This window comes from Oncorhynchus keta, chromosome 24, assembly GCF_023373465.1.
Source record: "Oncorhynchus keta strain PuntledgeMale-10-30-2019 chromosome 24, Oket_V2, whole genome shotgun sequence".
NCBI lineage: Eukaryota > Metazoa > Chordata > Actinopteri > Salmoniformes > Salmonidae > Oncorhynchus > Oncorhynchus keta.
In genome coordinates, this window is record NC_068444.1 from 433,072 (window position 1) to 452,911 (window position 19,840).

Genomic DNA, 19,840 nt, shown 5'->3' on the forward strand with positions numbered 1-19,840 from the left:
ACTGCTGCTGGCCTCTCCTCTACTACTGCTGCTGGCCTCTCCTCTACTACTACTGCTGCTGGCCTCTCCTCTACTACTACTGCTGGCCTCTCCTCTACTACTGCTGCTGGCCTCTCCTCTGCTGCTGGCCTCTCCTCTACTGCTGCTGGTCTCTCCTCTACTACTGCTGCTGGCCTCTCCTCTACTACTGCTGCTGGCCTCTCCTCTACTACTGGCCTCTCCTCTACTACTGGCCTCTCCTCTACTACTGGCCTCTCCTCTACTACTGGCCTCTCCTCTACTACTGGCCTCTCCTCTACTACTGGCCTCTCCTCTACTACTGCTGCTGGCCTCTCCTCTACTACTGCTGCTGGCCTCTCCTCTACTACTGCTGCTGGCCTCTCCTCTACTACTGCTGCTGGCCTCTCCTCTACTACTGCTGCTGGCCCCTCCTCTACTACTGGCCCCTCCTCTACTACTGGCCTCTCCTCTACTACTGCTACTGGCCTCTCCTCTACTACTGCTACTGGCCTCTCCTCCACTACTGGCCTCTCCTCCGCTACTGGCCTTTCCTCTGCTGCTGGCCTCTCGTCTACTACTGCTGCTGGCCTCTCGTCTACTACTGCTGCTGGCCTCTCCTCTACTACTACTACTGGCCTCTCCTCCACTACTGGCCTCTCCTCCACTACTGCTGCTGGCCTCTCCTCTACTACTACTACTGCTGGCCTCTCCTCTACTACTACTACTGCTGGCCTCTCCTCTACTACTTCTACTGCTGGCCTCTCCTCTACTACTTCTACTGCTGGCCTCTCCTCTACTACTGGCCTCTACTCCACTACTGCTGCTGGCCTCTCCTCTACTACTACTACTACTGGCCTCTCCTCCACTACTGGCCTCTCCTCCACTACTGGCCTCTCCTCCACTACTGGCCTCTCCTCCACTACTGGCCTCTCCTCTACTACTACTACTGCTGGCCTCTCCTCTACTACTACTACTGCTGGCCTCTCCTCTACCACTACTGGTCTCTCCTCTACCACTACTACTGCTGGCCTCTCCTCTACCACTCCTACTGCTGGCCTCTCCTCCGCTACTGGCCTCACCTCCGCTACTGGCCTCACCTCCGCTACTGGCCTCACCTCCGCTACTGGCCTCACCTCCGCTACTGCTGCTGGCCTCTCCTCTACTACTACTACTACTGCTGGCCTCTCCTCTACTACTACTGCTGGCCTCTCCTCTACTACTACTACTGCTGGCCTCTCCTCTACTACTACTACTACTGCTGCTGGCCTCTCCTCTACCACTACTGCTGCTGGCCTCTCCTCTACCACTACTACTGCTGGCCTCTCCTCTACCACTACTACTGCTGGCCTCTCCTCTGCTACTGGCCTCTCCTCCGCTACTGCTGCTGGCCTCTACTGCTACTGCTGCTGGCCTCTACTGCTACTGCTGCTGGCCTCTACTGCTACTGCTGCTGGCCTCTACTGCTACTGCTGCTGGCCTCTACTGCTGCTGGCCTCTACTGCTACTGCTGCTGGCCTTTACTGCTGCTGGCCTCTACTGCTACTGCTGCTGGCCTCTACTGCTACTGCTGCTGGCCTTTACTGCTGCTGGCCTCTACTGCTACTGCTGCTGGCCTCTACTGCTACTGCTGCTGCTGCTGCTGCTGGCCTCCCCTCTACTGCTGCTGGCCTCCCCTCTACTGCTGCTGGCCTCCCCTCTACTGCTGCTGGCCTCCCCTCTACTGCTGCTGCTGCTGCTGCTGCTGCTGCTGGCCTCTCCTCTACTGCTGCTGGCCTCTCCTCTACTGCTGCTGGCCTCTCCTCTACTGCTGCTGGCCTCTCCTCTACTGCTGCTGGCCTCTCCTCTACTGCTGCTGGCCTCTCCGCTTCTGCTGCTGGCCTCTCCGCTTCTGCTGCTGGCCTCTCCTCTACTGCTGCTGCTGCTGCTGGCCTCTCCTCTACTGCTGCTGCTGCTGGCCTCTCCTCTACTGCTGCTGGCCTCTCCTCTACTGCTGCTGGCCTCTCCTCTACTGCTACTGCTGCTGGCCTCTCCTCTACTGCTACTGCTGCTGGCCTCTCCTCTACTGCTACTGCTGCTGGCCTCTCCTCTACTGCTGCTGGCCTCTCCTCTACTGCTACTACTGCTGGCCTTTCCTCTACTACTACTACTGCTGGCCTCTCCTCTACTACTACTGCTGGCCTCTCCTCTACTACTACTACTGCTGCTGCTGGCCTCTCCTCTACTTCTACTACTGCTGCTGGCCTCTCCTCTACTTCTACTACTGCTGCTGGCCTCTCCTCTACTACTACTACTACTACTGGCCTCTCCTCTACTACTACTACTGCTGCTGGCCTCTCCTCTACTACTACTACTGCTGCTGGCCTCTCCTCTACTACTACTACTGCTACTGGCCTCTCCTCTACTACTACTACTGCTGCTGCTGGCCTCTCCTCTACTACTACTACTGCTGCTGCTGGCCTCCTCTACTACTACTACTGCTGGCCTCTCCTCTACTACTACTACTGCTGGCCTCTCCTCTACTACTACTACTGCTGGCCTCTCCTCTACTACTACTGCTGGCCTCTCCTCTACTACTACTGCTGGCCTCTCCTCTACTACTACTGCTGGCCTCTCCTCTACTACTACTGCTGGCCTCTCCTCTACTAGAGTTGAAGCTGAAGAGAGAGAGCGAGAGATGCTGGCTGGCTGGCAGCAATCAGAACAGGCGTTCCTCTGGAAAAGCATTCCCAGAACAGCCCTTACTGACCCACATAAAACATTCCCAGAACAGCCCTTACTGACCCACATAAAATATCCACAGAACAGCCCTTACTGACCCAGATAAAGCATTCCCAGAACAGCCCTTACTGACCCACATAAAGCATTCACAGAACAGCCCTTACTGACCCACATAAAGCATTCCCAGAACAGTCCTTACTGACCCACATAAAGCATTCCCAGAACAGCCCTTACTGACCCACATAAAGCATTCACAGAACAGCCCTTACTGACCCACATAAAGCATTCCCAGAACAGTCCTTACTGACCCACATAAAGCATTCCCAGAACATCCCTTACTGACCCACATAAAGCATTCCCAGAACAGTCCTTACTGACCCACATAAAGCATTCCCAGAACAGCCCTTACTGACCCACATAAAGCATTCCCAGAACAGCCCTTACTGACCCACATAAAGCATTCCCAGAACAGCCCTTACTGACCCACATAAAGCATTCACAGAACAGCCCTTCCTGACCCACATAAAGCATTCCCAGAACAGCCCTTACTGACCCACATAAAGCATTCCCAGAACAGTCCTTACTGACCCACATAAAGCATTCCCAGAACAGCCCTTACTGACCCACATAAAGCATTCCCAGAACAGCCCTTACTGACCCACATAAAGCATTCCCAGAACAGCCCTTACTGACCCACATAAAGCATTCCCAGAACAGTCCTTACTGACCCACATAAAGCATTCCCAGAACAGCCCTTACTGACCCACATAAAGCATTCCCAGAACAGCCCTTACTGACCCACATAAAGCATTCCCAGAACAGCCCTTACTGACCCACATAAAGCATTCCCAGAACAGCCCTTACTGACCCACATAAAGCATTCCCAGAACAGCCCTTACTGACCCACATAAAGCATTCACAGAACAGCCCTTCCTGACCCACATAAAGCATTCCCAGAACAGCCCTTACTGACCCACATAAAGCATTCCCAGAACAGTCCTTACTGACCCACATAAAGCATTCCCAGAACAGCCCTTACTGACCCACATAAAGCATTCCCAGAACAGCCCTTACTGACCCACATAAAGCATTCCCAGAACAGTCCTTACTGACCCACATAAAGCTTTCCCAGAACAGCCCTTACTGACCCACATAAAGCATTCCCAGAACAGCCCTTACTGACCCACATAAAGCATTCCCAGAACAGCCCTTACTGACCCACATAAAGCATTCCCAGAACAGCCCTTACTGACCCACATAAAGCATTCCCAGAACAGCCCTTACTGACCCACATAAAGCATTCACAGAACAGCCCTTACTGACCCACATAAAGTATCCACAGAACAGTGAACATAAATAACTGGAGATTAGAGCAGCACTAGTTGGTGCGAGTCTTCAGTCACACGGCCCTGGCATGGAAACAGGTCAGGGTACAGCCTTAGTCTGTCTGAGACAACATCGCCTTAGCAATCTCACTAGGATAAAGACCACCTCCATTCCTGAAAGAGATCATGATACCTCACATCTCAAAATAGGGCTACTTAATGTCAGATCCCTTACTTCAAAGGCAATTATAGTCAATGAACTAATCACTGATCATAATCTTGATGTGATTGGCCTGACTGAAACATGGCTTAAGCCTGATGAATTTACTGTTTTAAATGAGGCCTCACCTCCTGGCTACACTAGTGACCAAATCCCCGTGCATCCCGCAAAGGCGGAGGTGTTGCTAACATTTACGATAGCAAATTTCAATTTACAAAAAAAAAAATGACGTTTTCGTCTTTTGAGCTTCTAGTCATGAAATCTATGCAGCCTACTCAATCACTTTTTATAGCTACTGTTTACAGGCCTCCTGGGCCATATACAGCGTTTCTCACTGAGTTCCTGAATTCCTATCGGACCTTGTAGTCATAGCAGATAATATTCTAATCTTTGGTGCCTTTAATATTCACATGGAAAAGTCCACAGACCCACTCCAAAAGCTCGGAGCCATCATCGACTCAGTGGGTTTTGTCCAACATGTCTCTGGACCCACTCACTATCACAGTCATACGCTGGACCTAGTTTTGTCCCATGGAATAAATGTTGTGGATCTTAATGTTTTTCCTCATAATCCTGGACTATCGGACCACCATTTTATTACGTTTGCAATTGCAACAAATAATCTGCTCAGACCCCAACCAAGGACCATCAAAAGTCGTGCTATAAATTCACAGACAACACAAAGATTCCTTGATGCCCTTCCAGACTCCCCTCTGCCTACCCAAGGACGCCAGAGGACAAAAATCAGTTAACCACCTAACTGAGGATCTCGATTTAACCTTGCGCAATACCCTAGATGCAGTTGCACCCCTAAAAACTAAAAACATTTCTCATAAGAAACTAGCTCCCTGGTACACAGAAAATACCCGAGCTCTGAAGCAGGCTTCCAGAAAATTGGAACGGAAATGGCGTCACACCAAACTGGAAGTCTTCCGACTAGCTTGGAAAGACGGTACCGTGCAGTACCGAAGAGCCCTTACTGCTGCTCGATCATCCTATTTGTCGAACTTAATTGAGGAAAATAAGAACAATCCGAAATTCCTTTTTGATGCTTTCGCAAAGCTAACTAAAAAGCAGCATTCCCCAAGAGAGGATGACTTTCACTTTAGCAGTGATAAATTCATGAACTTCTTTGAGGAAAAGATTATGATTATTAGAAAGCAAATTACGGACTCCTCTTTAAACCTGCGTATTCCTCCAAACCTCAGTTGTCCTGAGTCTGCACAACTCTGCCAGGACCTAGGATCAAGAGAGACGCTCAAGTGTTTTAGTACTATATCTCTTGACACAATGATGAAAATAATCATGGCCTCTAAACCTTCAAGCTACATACTGGACCCTATTCCAACTAAACTACTGAAAGAGCTGCTTCCTGTGCTTGGCCCTCCTATGTTGAACATAATAAACGGCTCTCTATCCACTGGATGTGTACCAAACTCACTAAAAGTGGCAGTAATAAAGCCTCTCTTGAAAAAGCCAAACCTTGACCCAGAAAATATAAAAAACTATCGGCCTATATCGAATCTTCCATTCCTCTCAAAATTTTTAGAGAAGGCTGTTGCGCAGCAACTCACTGCCTTCCTGAAGACAAACAATGTATACGAAATGCTTCAGTCTGGTTTTAGACCCCATCATAGCACTGAGACGGCACTTGTGAAGGTGGTAAATGACATTTTAATGGCATCGGACCGAGGCTCTGCATCTGTCCTCGTGCTCCTAGACCTTAGTGCTGCTTTTGATACCATCGATCACCACATTCTTTTGGAGAGATTGGAAACCCAAATTGGTCTACACGGCCATGTTCTGGCCTGGTTTAGATCTTATCTGTCGGAAAGATATCAGTTTGTCTCTGTGAATGGTTTGTCCTCTGACAAATCAACTGTACATTTCGGTGTTCCTTAAGGTACCGTTTTAGGACCACTATTCTTTTCACTATACATTTTACCTCTTGGGGATGTTATTCGAAAACATAATGTTAACTTTCACTGCTATGCGGATGACACACAGCTGTACATTTCAATGAAACATGGTGAAGCCCCAAAATTGCCCTCGCTAGAAGCATGTGTTTCAGACATAAGGAAGTGGATGGCTGCAAACTTTCTACTATTAAACTCGGACAAAACAGAGATGCTTGTTCTAGGTCCCAAGAAACAAAGAGATCTTCTGTTGAATCTGACAATTAATCTAAATGGTTGTACAGTCGTCTCAAATAAAACTGTGAAGGACCTCGGCGTTACTCTGGACCCTGATCTCTCTTTTGAAGAACATATCCAGACCATTTCGAGGACAGCTTTTTTCCATCTACGTAATATTGCAAAAATCTGAAACTTTCTGTCCAAAAATTATGCAGAAAAATTAATCCATGCTTTTGTCACTTCTAGGTTAGACTACTGCAATGCTCTACTTTCCGGCTACCCGGATAAAGCACTAAATAAACTTCAGTTAGTGCTAAATACGGCTGCTAGAATCCTGACTAGAACCAAAAAATGTGATCATATTACTCCAGTGCTAGCCTCTCTACACTGGCTTCCTGTCAAAGCAAGGGCTGATTTCAAGGTTTTACTGCTAACCTACAAAGCATTACATGGGCTTGCTCCTACCGATCTCTCTGATTTGGTCCTGCCGTACATACCTACACGTACGCTACGGTCACAAGACGCAGGCCTCCTAATTGTCCCTAGAATTTCTAAGCAAACAGCTGGAGGCAGGGCTTTCTCCTATAGAGCTCCATTTTTATGGAACGGTCTGCCTACCCATGTCACAGACGCAAACTAGGTCTCAACCTTTAAGTCTTTACTGAAGACTCATCTCTTCAGTGAGTCATATGATTGAGTGTAGTCTGGCCCAGGAGTGGGAAGGTGAACGGAAAGGCTCTGGAGCAACGAACCGCCCTTGCTGTCTCTGCCTGGCCGTTTCCCCTCTTTCCACTGGGATTCTCTATTACAGGGGCTGAGTCACTGGCTTACTGGGGCTCTCTCATGCCGTCCCTGCAGGGGGTGCGTCACCTGAGTGGGTTGATTCACTGTTGTGGTCATCCTGTCTGGGTTGGCGCCCCCCCCTTGGGTTGTGCCGTGGCGGAGATCTTTGTGGGCTATACTCAGCCTTGTCTCAGGATGGTAAGTTGGTGGTTGAAGATATCCCTCTAGTGGTGTGGGGGCTGTGCTTTGGCAAAGTGGGTGGGGTTATATCCGTCCTGTTTGGCCCTGTCCGGGGGTGTCCTCGGATGGGGCCACAGTGTCTCCTGACCCCTCCTGTCTCAGCCTCCAGTATTTATGCTGCAGTAGTTTGTGTCGGGGGGCTAGGGTCAGTTTGTTATATCCGGAGTACTTCTCCTGTCCTATTCGGTGTCCTGTGTGAATCTAAGGGTGCGTTCTCTAATTCTCTCCTTCTTTCTTTCTCTCTATACGATGGTTAAATACTACAGTATACTATGGTTAAATACTACGGTATACTATGGTTAAATACTACGGTATACTATGGTTAAATACTACGGTATACTATGGTTAAATACCACGGTATACTATGGTTAAATACCACGGTATACTATGGCTAAATACTACAGTATACTATGGTTAAATACCACGGTATACTATGGTTAAATACCACAGTATACTATGGCTAAATACTACACTATACTATGGTTAAATACTACAGTATACTATGGTTAAATACTACGGTATACTATGGTTAAATACCACGGTATACTATGGTTAAATACCACGGTATACTATGGTTAAATACCACGGTATACTATGGTTAAATACCACGGTATACTATGGCTAAATACTACAGTATACTATGGCTAAATACTACGGTATACTATGGCTAAATACCACGGTATACTATGGTTAAATACCACGGTATACTATGGTTAAATACCACAGTATACTATGGTTAAATACCACAGTATACTATGGTTAAATACTACGGTATACTATGGTTAAATACCACAGTATACTATGGTTAAATACCACCGTATACTATGGTTAAATACCACCGTATACTATGGCTAAATACCACGGTATACTATGGTTAAATACCACGGTATACTATGGCTAAATACCACCGTATACTATGGTAAAATACCACCGTATACTATGGTTAAATACCACGGTATACTATGGTTAAATACCACAGTATACTATGGTTAAATACCACCGTATACTATGGCCAAATACCACCGTATACTATGGTTAAATACCACAGTATACTATGGCTAAATACTACACTATACTATGGTTAAATACTACGGTATACTATGGTTAAATACTACGGTATACTATGGTTAAATACCACAGTATACTATGGTTAAATACCACAGTATACTATGGTTAAATACTACGGTATACTATGGTTAAATACTACGGTATACTATGGTTAAATACCACAGTATACTATGGTTAAATACTACAGTATACTATGGTTAAATACTACGGTATACTATGGTTAAATACCACAGTATACTATGGTTAAATACTACAGTATACTATGGTTAAATACTACAGTATACTATGGTTAAATACCACAGTATACTATGGTTAAATACCACCGTATACTATGGTTAAATACCACAGTATACTATGGTTAAATACCACAGTATACTATGGTTAAATACCACAGTATACTATGGTTAAATACCACGGTATACTATGGCCAAATACCACCGTATACTATGGCTAAATACTACAGTATACTATGGCTAAATACTACAGTATACTATGGTTAAATACCACAGTATACTATGGCTAAATACTACAGTATACTATGGCTAAATACTACAGTATACTATGGTTAAATACCACAGTATACTATGGCTAAATACTACAGTATACTATGGTTAAATACCACCGTATACTATGGCTAAATACTACAGTATACTATGGTTAAATACCACAGTATACTATGGCCAAATACCACCGTATACTATGGCTAAATACTACAGTATACTATGGTTAAATACTACGGTATACTATGGTTAAATACCACAGTATACTATGGTTAAATACCACCGTATACTATGGCTAAATACTACAGTATACTATGGTTAAATACTACGGTATACTATGGTTAAATACCACAGTATACTATGGTTAAATACCACCGTATACTATGGCTAAATACTACAGTATACTATGGTTAAATACTACAGTATACTATGGTTAAATACCACAGTATACTATGGTTAAATACCACCGTATACTATGGTTAAATACCACCGTATACTATGGCTAAATACTACAGTATACTATGGTTAAATACTACGGTATACTATGGTTAAATACCACAGTATACTATGGTTAAATACCACAGTATACTATGGCTAAATACCACCGTATACTATGGCTAAATACCACCGTATACTATGGTTAAATACCACAGTATACTATGGTTAAATACCACCGTATACTATGGTTAAATACCACCGTATACTATGGTTAAATACTACAGTATACTATGGTTAAATACCACCGTATACTATGGTTAAATACCACCGTATACTATGGTTAAATACCACCGTATACTATGGTTAAATACCACCGTATACTATGGCTACAGTATACTATTTACACAAAATATTACAAATTGGTGAAGTGAAATTCTAAAAAATAAAAGACGGAAAAGTGGTGCGTGCATATACATTCATCCCTTTGCTATGAAGCCCCTAAAATTAGATCTGGTGCAACCAATTACCTTCAGAAGTCACATAATTTGTTAAATAAAGTCCACCTGTGTGCACTCTAAGTGTCACATGATCTGTCACATGATCTCAGTACATATACATCTGTTCTGAAAGGCACCAGAGCCTCCAACACCACTAAGCAAGGGGCACCACCAAGCAAGCGGCACCATGAAGACCAAGGAGCTCTCTAAACACGTCAGGGACAAAGTTGTGGAGAAGTACAGATCAGGGTTGGGTTATAAAAAATATCTGGAACTTTGAACATCCCACAGAGCACCATTAAATCCACTATTAAAAAAATGGAAAGAATATGGCACCACAACAAACCTGCCAAGAGAGGGCCAACCACCAAAACTCACGGACGAGGCAAGGAGGGCATTAATCAAAGGCAACAAAGAGACCAAAGATGACCCTGAAGGAGCTGCAAAGCTCCATAGCGGAGATTGGAGTATCTGTCCATAGGACCACTTTAAGCCATACACTCCACAGAGCTGGACTTTATGGAAGAGTGGACAAAAAAAGCTATTGCTTAAAGAAAGAAATAAGCAAACATGTTTGGTGTTCACCAAAAGGCATGTGGGAGACTCCCCAAATATCTGACTCTGGTCAGATAAGAATAAAATTTAGCTTTTTGGCCATCGCAAACCCAACACCTCTCATCACCCCGAGAACACCATCCCCACAGTGAAGCAGGGTGGTGGCAGCATCATGCTGTGTTTTTTTTTTCATCGACAGGGACTGGGAAACTGGTCAGAATTTAAGGAATGATGGATGGCGCTAAATACAGGCAAATTGTTGAGGGACATCTGCTTCAGTCTTCTAGAGATTTGAGACTGAGACGGAGGTTCACCTTCCAGCAGGACAATGACCCTAAGAATACTGCTAAAGTAACACACATGTGGTTTAAGGGGAAACATTTAAATGTCTTGGAATGGCCTAGTCAAAGCCCAGACCTCAATCCAATTGAGAATCTGTGATATGACTTAAATATTTTTGTACACCAGCGGAACCCATCCAGCTTGAAGGAGCTGGAGCAGCTTTTCCTTGAAGAATGGGCAAAAATCCCAGTGGCTAGATGTGCAAAGCGTATAGAGACACACCCTAAGAACCTTGCAGCTGTAATTGCAGCAAAAGGTGGCTCTACAAAGTATTGACTTTTGGGGTTGAATAGTTATGCATGTTCAAGTTCTGTTTTTTTGTCTTATTTCTTGTTTGTTTCACAATAAAAAATATAAAAAATATTTTGCAACTTCAAAGTAGTAGGCATGTTGTGGAAATCAAATGATAAGAACCACCCAAAAATCCATTTTAATTCCAGGTTGCAACAAAATAGGAGTGGGTGAATACTTTAGCAAGCCACTATATGTATATACTCTATTTTATACCATCTACTGCAGCTTGCCTACGCTGCCCGGCCATCGTTCATGCACATATACTCATTTACCCCTTTAGATTTGTGTATTAGGTAGTTCTTGTGAAATTGTTAGATTACGTGTTAGATATTACTGCATGGTCAGAACTAGAAGCTCAAGCACTTCGCTACACTCATATTAACATCTGCTAACCATGTGTATGTGACCAATCTGATTTGACATAGTTTATCTGACATGAATTAGTCAATTCAGTCTGTCATCATCATGACATCATGTGGTGGTTGGGGAAAAAGGGCTGCAATTTGTAATACATGTCCAAAAAAAATGCAATTACAACAGCCTCAACTTTGTTCGAAATATGACGTCCCATAAAGAGAGGTAAGAATGAAAGTATTGCTGTGTAGCTAGCAGTGATGCAATGTTCTGGACCTTACTAACATTATTTGTGACTCTAAGTACATGTCACGAGATGACACGAGATGAGATGACTTCCGGGTTGGAGCGAGCGGTCGCATCGCACTTCGCTCCGCAGGTAGTATAACTTTTTCATTACATTTCATTAAATTTCATTATAGTACAACGGTTGATTTGTCTAATCTTAGCAATTTCTTCTTAGCGAGCTACATAGCCGTCCTTGTATCAGAGATAATTGCATAATTATCGTATTTCGTCGCCCTAACGTAGCCTTCACTGCTATTCGCCCAGCAGCTAGCAAACGCTAGCAAACGCCCACAGATTAGCAGCACTGTAGTACTATTACACTCAACTGAACGACTTGATTAGTTTAGTGTTAGCTAGCTACATAGCTGTGTTTGTATCCAAGATAATTGTGTAGTTTAGAGTGAGTAGTCTTGGAGTGATTATCTTAATTTACCGAGGTTAGCTAGCCAGCTATTTGTCGTCCTTAACGTAGGAGACTCTGCTAGCTAGCTAACAGCTAACAGCTAACAGCTAGCCAACGTCTACTGAACTGAACTCAACAACCCGGTCGCACTCACAGGTAGTATCACATTTTCATTTCATTTCATTACAGTACAACGGTTTGATTTGTTTGATCGTAGCTAGCTACATAGCCGTCTTTGTATCAAAGATAATTGTGTAGTCTAGAGCGATTTTCTAGGTTAGCTAGCCAGCTATTGTCGTTCTTTTAACGCAACGTAACGTAATCAACACTGCTAGCTAGCCAGCTAGCCCCCGAATAGTAGCACTGTAGAAACTATTACACTCAACGGAACGACTTGATTAGTGTAGTGTCAACAACGCAGCCACTGCCAGCTAGCCTACTTCAGCAGTACTGTATCATTTTAATCATTTTAGTCAATAAGATTCTTGCTACGTAAGCTTAACTTTCTGAACATTCGAGACGTGTAGTCCACTTGTCATTCCAATCTCCTTGCATTAGCGTAGCCTCTTCTGTAGCCTGTCAACTATGTGTCTGTCTATCCCTGTTCTCTCCTCTCTGCACAGACCATACAAACGCTCCACACCGCGTGGCCGCCACCTAATCTGGTGGTCCCAGCGCGCACGACCCACGTGGAGTTCCAGGTCTCCGGTAGCCTCTGGAACTGCCGATCTGCGGCCAACAAGGCAGAGTTCATCTCAGCCTATGCCTCCCTCCAGTCCCTCGACTTCTTGGCACTGACGGAAACATGGATCACCACAGACAACACTGCTACTCCTACTGCTCTCTCTTCGTCCGCCCACGTGTTCTCGCACACCCCGAGAGCTTCTGGTCAGCGGGGTGGTGGCACCGGGATCCTCATCTCTCCCAAGTGGTCATTCTCTCTTTCTCCCCTCACCCATCTGTCTATTGCCTCCTTTGAATTCCATGCTGTCACAGTTACCAGCCCTTTCAAGCTTAACATCCTTATCATTTATCGCCCTCCAGGTTCCCTCGGAGAGTTCATCAATGAGCTTGATACTTTGATAAGCTCCTTTCCTGAGGACGGCTCACCTCTCACAGTGCTGGGCGACTTTAACCTCCCCACGTCTACCTTTGACTCATTCCTCTCTGCCTCCTTCTTTCCACTCCTCTCCTCTTTTGACCTCACCCTCTCACCTTCCCCCCCTACTCACAAGGCAGGCAATACGCTCGACCTCATCTTTACTAGATGCTGTTCTTCCACTAACCTCTTTGCAACTCCCCTCCAAGTCTCCGACCACTACCTTGTATCCTTTTCCCTCTCGCTCTCATCTAACACCTCCCACACTGCCCCTACTCGGATGGTATCGCGCCGTCCCAACCTTCGCTCTCTCTCCTCTTCCATCCTATCATCTCTTCCCTCTGCTCATACCTTCTCCAACCTATCTCCTGATTCTGCCTCCTCAACCCTCCTCTCCTCCCTTTCTGCATCCTTTGACTCTCTATGTCCCCTATCCTCCAGGCCGGCGCGGTCCTCCCCTCCCGCCCCGTGGCTCGACGACTCATTGCGTGCTCACAGAATAGGGCTCCGGGCAGCTGAGCGGAAATGGAGGAAAACTCGCCTCCCCTGCGGACCTGGCATCCTTTCACTCCCTCCTCTCTACATTTTCCTCCTCTGTCTCTGCTGCTAAAGCCATTTTCTACCACTCTAAATTCCAAGCATCTGCCTCTAACCCTAGGAAGCTCTTTGCCACCTTCTCCTCACTCCTGAATCCTCCTCCCCCTCCCCCCCCTCCTCCCTCTCTGCAGATGACTTCGTCAACCATTTTGAAAAGAAGGTCGACGACATCCGATCCTCGTTTGCTAAGTCAAAAGTCACCGCTGGTTCTGCTCACACTGCCCTACCCTGTGCTCTGACCTCTTTCTCCCCTGTCTCTCCAGATGAAATCTCGCGTCTTGTGACGGCCGGCCGCCCAACAACCTGCCCGCTTGACCCTATCCCCTCCTCTCTTCTCCAGACCATTTCCGGAGACCTTCTCCCTTACCTCACCTCGCTCATCAACTCATCCCTGACCGCTGGCTACGTCCCTTCCGTCCTCAAGAGAGCGAGAGTTGCACCCCCTTCTGAAAAAACCTACACTCAATCCCTCCGATGTCAACAACTACAGACCAGTATCCCTTCTTTCTTTTCTCTCCAAAACTCTTGAACGTGCCGTCCTTGGCCAGCTCTCCCGCTATCTCTCTCTGAATGACCTTCTTGATCCAAATCAGTCAGGTTTCAAGACTAGTCATTCAACTGAGACTGCTCTTCTCTGTATCACGGAGGCGCTCCGCACCGCTAAAGCTAACTCTCTCTCCTCTGCACTCATCATTCTAGACCCATCGGCTGCCTTCGATACTGTGAACCATCAGATCCTCCTCTCCACCCTCTCCGAGTTGGGCATCTCCGGCGCGGCCCACGCTTGATTGCGTCCTACCTGACAGGTCGCTCCTACCAGGTGGCGTGGCGAGAATCTGTCTCCTCACCACGCGCTCTCACCACTGGTGTCCCCAGGGCTCTGTTCTAGGCCCTCTCCTATTCTCGCTATACACCAAGTCACTTGGCTCTGTCATAACCTCACATGGTCTCTCCTATCATTGCTATGCAGACGACACACAATTAATCTTCTCCTTTCCCCCTTCTGATGACCAGGTGGCGAATCGCATCTCTGCATGTCTGGCAGACATATCAGTGTGGATGACGGATCACCACCTCAAGCTGAACCTCGGCAAGACGGAGCTGCTCTTCCTCCCGGGAAGGACTGCCCGTTCCATGATCTCGCCATCATGGTTGACAACTCCATTGTGTCCTCCTCCCAGAGCGCTAAGAACCTTGGCGTGATCCTGGACAACACCCTGTCGTTCTCAACTAACATCAAGGCGGTGGCCCGTTCCTGTAGGTTCATGCTCTACAACATCCGCAGAGTACGACCCTGCCTCACACAGGAAGCAGCGCAGGTCCTAATCCAGGCACTTGTCATCTCCCGTCTGGACTACTGCAACTCGCTGTTGGCTGGGCTCCCTGCCTGTGCCATTAAACCCCTACAACTCATCCAGAACGCCGCAGCCCGTCTGGTGTTCAACCTTCCCAAGTTCTCTCACGTCACCCCGCTCCTCCGCTCTCTCCACTGGCTTCCAGTTGAAGCTCGCATCCGCTACAAGACCATGGTGCTTGCCTACGGAGCTGTGAGGGAACGGCACCTCAGTACCTCCAGGCTCTGATCAGGCCCTACACCCAAACAAGGGCACTGCGTTCATCCACCTCTGGCCTGCTCGCCTCCCTACCACTGAGGAAGTACAGTTCCCGCTCAGCCCAGTCAAAACTGTTCGCTGCTCTGGCCCCCCAATGGTGGAACAAACTCCCTCACGATGCCAGGACAGCGGAGTCAATCACCACCTTCCGGAGACACCTGAAACCCCACCTCTTCAAGGAATACCTAGGATAGGATAAGTAATCCTTCTCACCCCCCCTTTAAGATTTAGATGCACTATTGTAAAGTGAATATTCTATTGGATGTCATAAGGTGAATGCACCAATTTGTAAGTCGCTCTGGATAAGAGCGTCTGCTAAATGACTTAAATGTAATGTAAATGTAATGTTAATACTTCACAGGAGAGGCATTTGTACGTAAACATACATTTTCTTATCAAAATGTGTTTTTTTTGGCAGAACTGCCTTATGGAACATGTGAACTTTCATGTAACTTAATAACAAACTTGTCATTTGTAAATATGAATACAATTGTTAAATTACAAGTTGGTTTAGCCATGGAAAAAGACAGGAACCTATCCGGTACGGGTTAGTCTACCATGTAGCATGCTTCTGTCTATAACATGAGCAGCTCAGTATGTGTAGGTTATCTTTTCTAACACTGTTTTTATTCAAGAGGAATTGAAAATGTGTTGCTAACACCCTTCACTTTCTGGAGGACCGAGTTTTGAAATCAGTGGAATGTCCTGTGGAAGGAGAGTATGATCGCTAAGGAGATGGATAAAATTCTGGCTTTTGATTACAAATATGCAGATTCGAAAAGAGAACACACAGAAGGCTGTTGTATAAAACAACGGATCACATCTTCAAACTAAGGGAAATCATGGCATCCGTGATTCTCATCGACGGGGCTGTAGTGGAGCAGGTTGAGAGCTTCAAGTTCCTTGGCGTCCACATCAACAACAAACTAACATGGTCCAAACACACCAGGACAGTCGTGAAGAGGGCACGACAAAGTTTCCCCCTCAGGAAACTAAAAGGATTTGGCATTGGTCCTGAGATCCTCAAAAAGTTCTACAGTAGTAACGTTATGAGTTGGAATTATGGTTAATTATTTAGCTAGCTAGCTAGTTACATGTCTAAACAAAAGACTCCGCTATGTTAGTAACCATTTCACTGTCCCGTATACACCTTCTGTATCCTGTACATGTGACAAATAATCTAAGATTGTATTTGATATAGTGTGTGTTTTTAACAGAGACGGTAATGTGAAGAACAACATGACCTGCACCAAAGTCAGATTAGGATTTAACGTTAGGCCAACGAGACACTGTCCAAGTTCAGCATTTCTCAGGTAGAATGCCCCGCTTTTATTTAGTCACACTCACAACCGTAAGCAATTTTATGTCATTGTCTAGCCATTAACTTGCAAATAATGATCTTGTTGTGAGTTTATTTTCCTGTAAAAATGAATACAACTTAGCTAAAGTAAAGACAATGTTAGCTATATGATGTGGTCATTATTTGAACTAGCTAGCCAGCTAACTTAACGCTAGCTAACAACAAGCTAGAAAAGAACCAAAACATTGTTTAGAAAGTTGCTTTTAGTAGCCTAGTTTGCTAGATTGACATATACTGAATTCATGTTTAAATTGGTGTTAAAATATACCAGTTAAGCTATTTTGGATCACCAGGCTGCTGATGTCATGCAGCCTGTCGTTTTTTTGTATGTACTTTTTCATAACGACAAGGACAAGTTTGATGTTGGACGAAAATAGAATGTTCATGATGTCACTGCGACAAGTGTAGACAGACATGTCGATAAGACATTGTATAAACCAGCTTTTAGTCTTGAAATCTTTGGTTGTTTATTACACTACCATACTCACTCTGTTTAGCACATGGCCTCGCATGTGAATCCTTAAAGAGATGGGTGAGGCTAAAGCTTAAGAGGTTGTGAATGATGTTGAATGGGTGTAGACAAAGAAGAGCTCTCCAGTATGTACCAAAACATTAAAGCGTCATTTTCTCAAAAGTTGGGTAACAAATTGATCAACTTTCAGAGCAGAATTACGTTCCCATTGTTCCTCAACTGTAGTGTTTGATATACAATTTTTCTAGCTACTTTTATCCAATGTAAAAAACACCATTTCAAATTTCGCTACATAATACCGAGTCGAGCTGGTTGTCACCGGAGAAAACATCCGAGTGAGCGAAACTGAGACAGAGAGGTGCTGTTTCCCTGTCCAGACAGTATCAGATACATGGTCTACACATACTGAGACAGAGAGGTGCTGTTTCACTGTCCAGACACCATCAGATGGGTAAGGAGGTACGGTAGGGCGGGCCAGGCCCTCTAAGGCCACCTATAACGCCGGCCCTGAGACAACATATAATGAGCAGATGTCTTAGTGTCACACAGTCTTTATTTGAATGTTCCCTCACCTGAGTCATACTCATCCTCCAGGATAGCCTTCTGCTTTAGTCTCTGCAGCTTCCCCATCATGGACTCAATCTGACACAGGAACAGAATACAGTAGTCAAAGCACTGAAACATCTGCCACAGACAGAAATATGACTAATACCAGGTCAATGTGTTGCTTTACATTACTGAGTACAGAATGTAACTATTATAGCAGAATGTAGCTCTTCTAAATGACCCCATATGTCTAAAATATGTCTATGGTGCAAGACATACCTTAGTATTAGTACGGTTGTTGTGCAGGCAATCTTGAAGGACACCTTCGTACTTCTTGACCAGTTGGTCCCAGCCCTGGTCCTGGTCTGGAACGCAGTCATTCCAGGCAGAGACGGTAGTGGGCGTGGCACTCTCGTACCCTGAGTTGAGGGAGGAGGCAGAGGCGGTAGTGGGCGTGGCACTCTCGTACCCTGAGGTGAGGGAGGAGGCAGAGGCGGTAGTGGGCGTGGCACTCTCATACCCTGAGGTGAGGGAGGAGGCAGAGGCGGTAGTGGGCGTGGCACTCTCATACCCTGAGGTGAGGGAGGAGGCAGAGGCGGTAGTGGGCGTGGCACTCTCGTACCCTGAGGTGAGGGAGGAGGCAGAGGCGGTAGTGGGCGTGGCACTCTCGTACCCTGAGGTGAGGGAGGAGGCAGAGGCGGTAGTGGGCGTGGCACTCTCATACCCTGAGGTGAGGGAGGAGGCAGAGGCGGTAGTGGGCGTGGCACTCTCGTACCCTGAGGTGAGGGAGGAGGCAGAGGCGGTAGTGGGCGTGGCACTCTCATACCCTGAGGTGAGGGAGGAGGGAGTGGCAGCGTCAGAGTCCTCCGCTACTGACATGGAGGAGGAGGCTTCTGTGTCCAGAGAGGAGGAGTCACAGTCAGGCTCCACCTCCGCCAGGTCAGAGGAGGGTAACTCCGCCCGCAGATGTGGTCCCGCCCCCTCCCGGCCTTCCCAGTGGCGGTCCTGCCACACCCAAGGTGAGAGCCGGTCCCGTACTCCGTCTGACTGGCTGAGAGGGACGGAGCCTGGCTCTGATTGGACACGACTCGGAGTTGACAGTTTTGAAACAGAAAGCCCCAAAGAGAGACCCAAAACTCCTAGTCGTGATTGGTTGGAGCTGGAGCCAGATGTCCTGTATGGTAATTGGTCAAGGGGGGCTGATACAGGTTGGCAGAGTGGGACAGACCCAGACCACTCCAGTGGTTCTGAGTGGGATGGGACTGATCTAGTTCTTAATGACCTAGCTGAGGACTGATCCAGCGGGTCTGGGTTTAGGCCAGGGGCCTGTTCAGTGGTTGTGGGTCTGGGTCTAGACTAGTGGAGCTGTTCAGTGGTTGTGGGTTTGGGTTTAGGCCAGGGGGCCTGTTCAGTGGTTGTGGGTCTGGGTTTAGGCCAGGGAGCTGTTCAGTGGTTGTGGGTCTGGGTTTAGGCCAGGGGCCTGTTCAGTGGTTGTGGGTCTGGGTTTAGGCCAGGGGGCCTGTTCAGTGGTTGTGGGTCTGGGTTTAGGCCAGGGAGCTGTTCAGTGGTTGTGGGTCTGGGTTTAGGCCAGGGGAGCTGTTCAGTGGTTGTGGGTCTGGGTTTAGGCCAGGGGAGCTGTTCAGTGGTTGTGGGTCTGGGTTTAGGCCAGGGGAGCTGTTCAGTGGTTGTGGGTCTGGGTTTAGGCCAGGGGCCTGTTCAGTGGTTGTGGGTCTGGGTTTAGGCCAGGGTCCTGTTCAGTGGTTGTGGGTTTGGGTTTAGGTCAGGGCGCCTGTTCAGTGGTTGTGGGTTTGGGTTTAGGCCAGGGGCCTCTCACCAGCTGCGGTGTCTGTTTCTGTCCTGTGATTGGAGCTCAGTGAATCAAGGCTCAGTGACTGTTGGATGAAGCTGAAAGAGGAGCTGAAGGGAGTGTCCCCTGAAGGAGGTGGCCTGGAGTGGCAGGTTGGCCGGGGGACTGGGGTGACCTGGAGCCAGT

The 19,840-nt window shown here is 46.8% G+C and overlaps 1 protein-coding gene across 1 annotated transcript in view; it reads right to left on the minus strand.

Annotated features, from left to right (window-relative positions):
- The window catches only part of LOC118376483 (disrupted in schizophrenia 1 protein-like), a 102,560-nt gene extending 83,373 nt beyond the window's left edge, over positions 1–19,187 (minus strand). Inside the window, 2 exon segments of the mRNA XM_052477418.1 lie at positions 17,874–17,943; positions 18,127–19,187. Of these exon segments, the coding sequence (XP_052333378.1) occupies positions 17,874–17,943; positions 18,127–18,726 (670 nt within the window). The 5' untranslated portion in view covers positions 18,727–19,187.
- Positions 19,188–19,840: the final 653 nt, after the last annotated feature.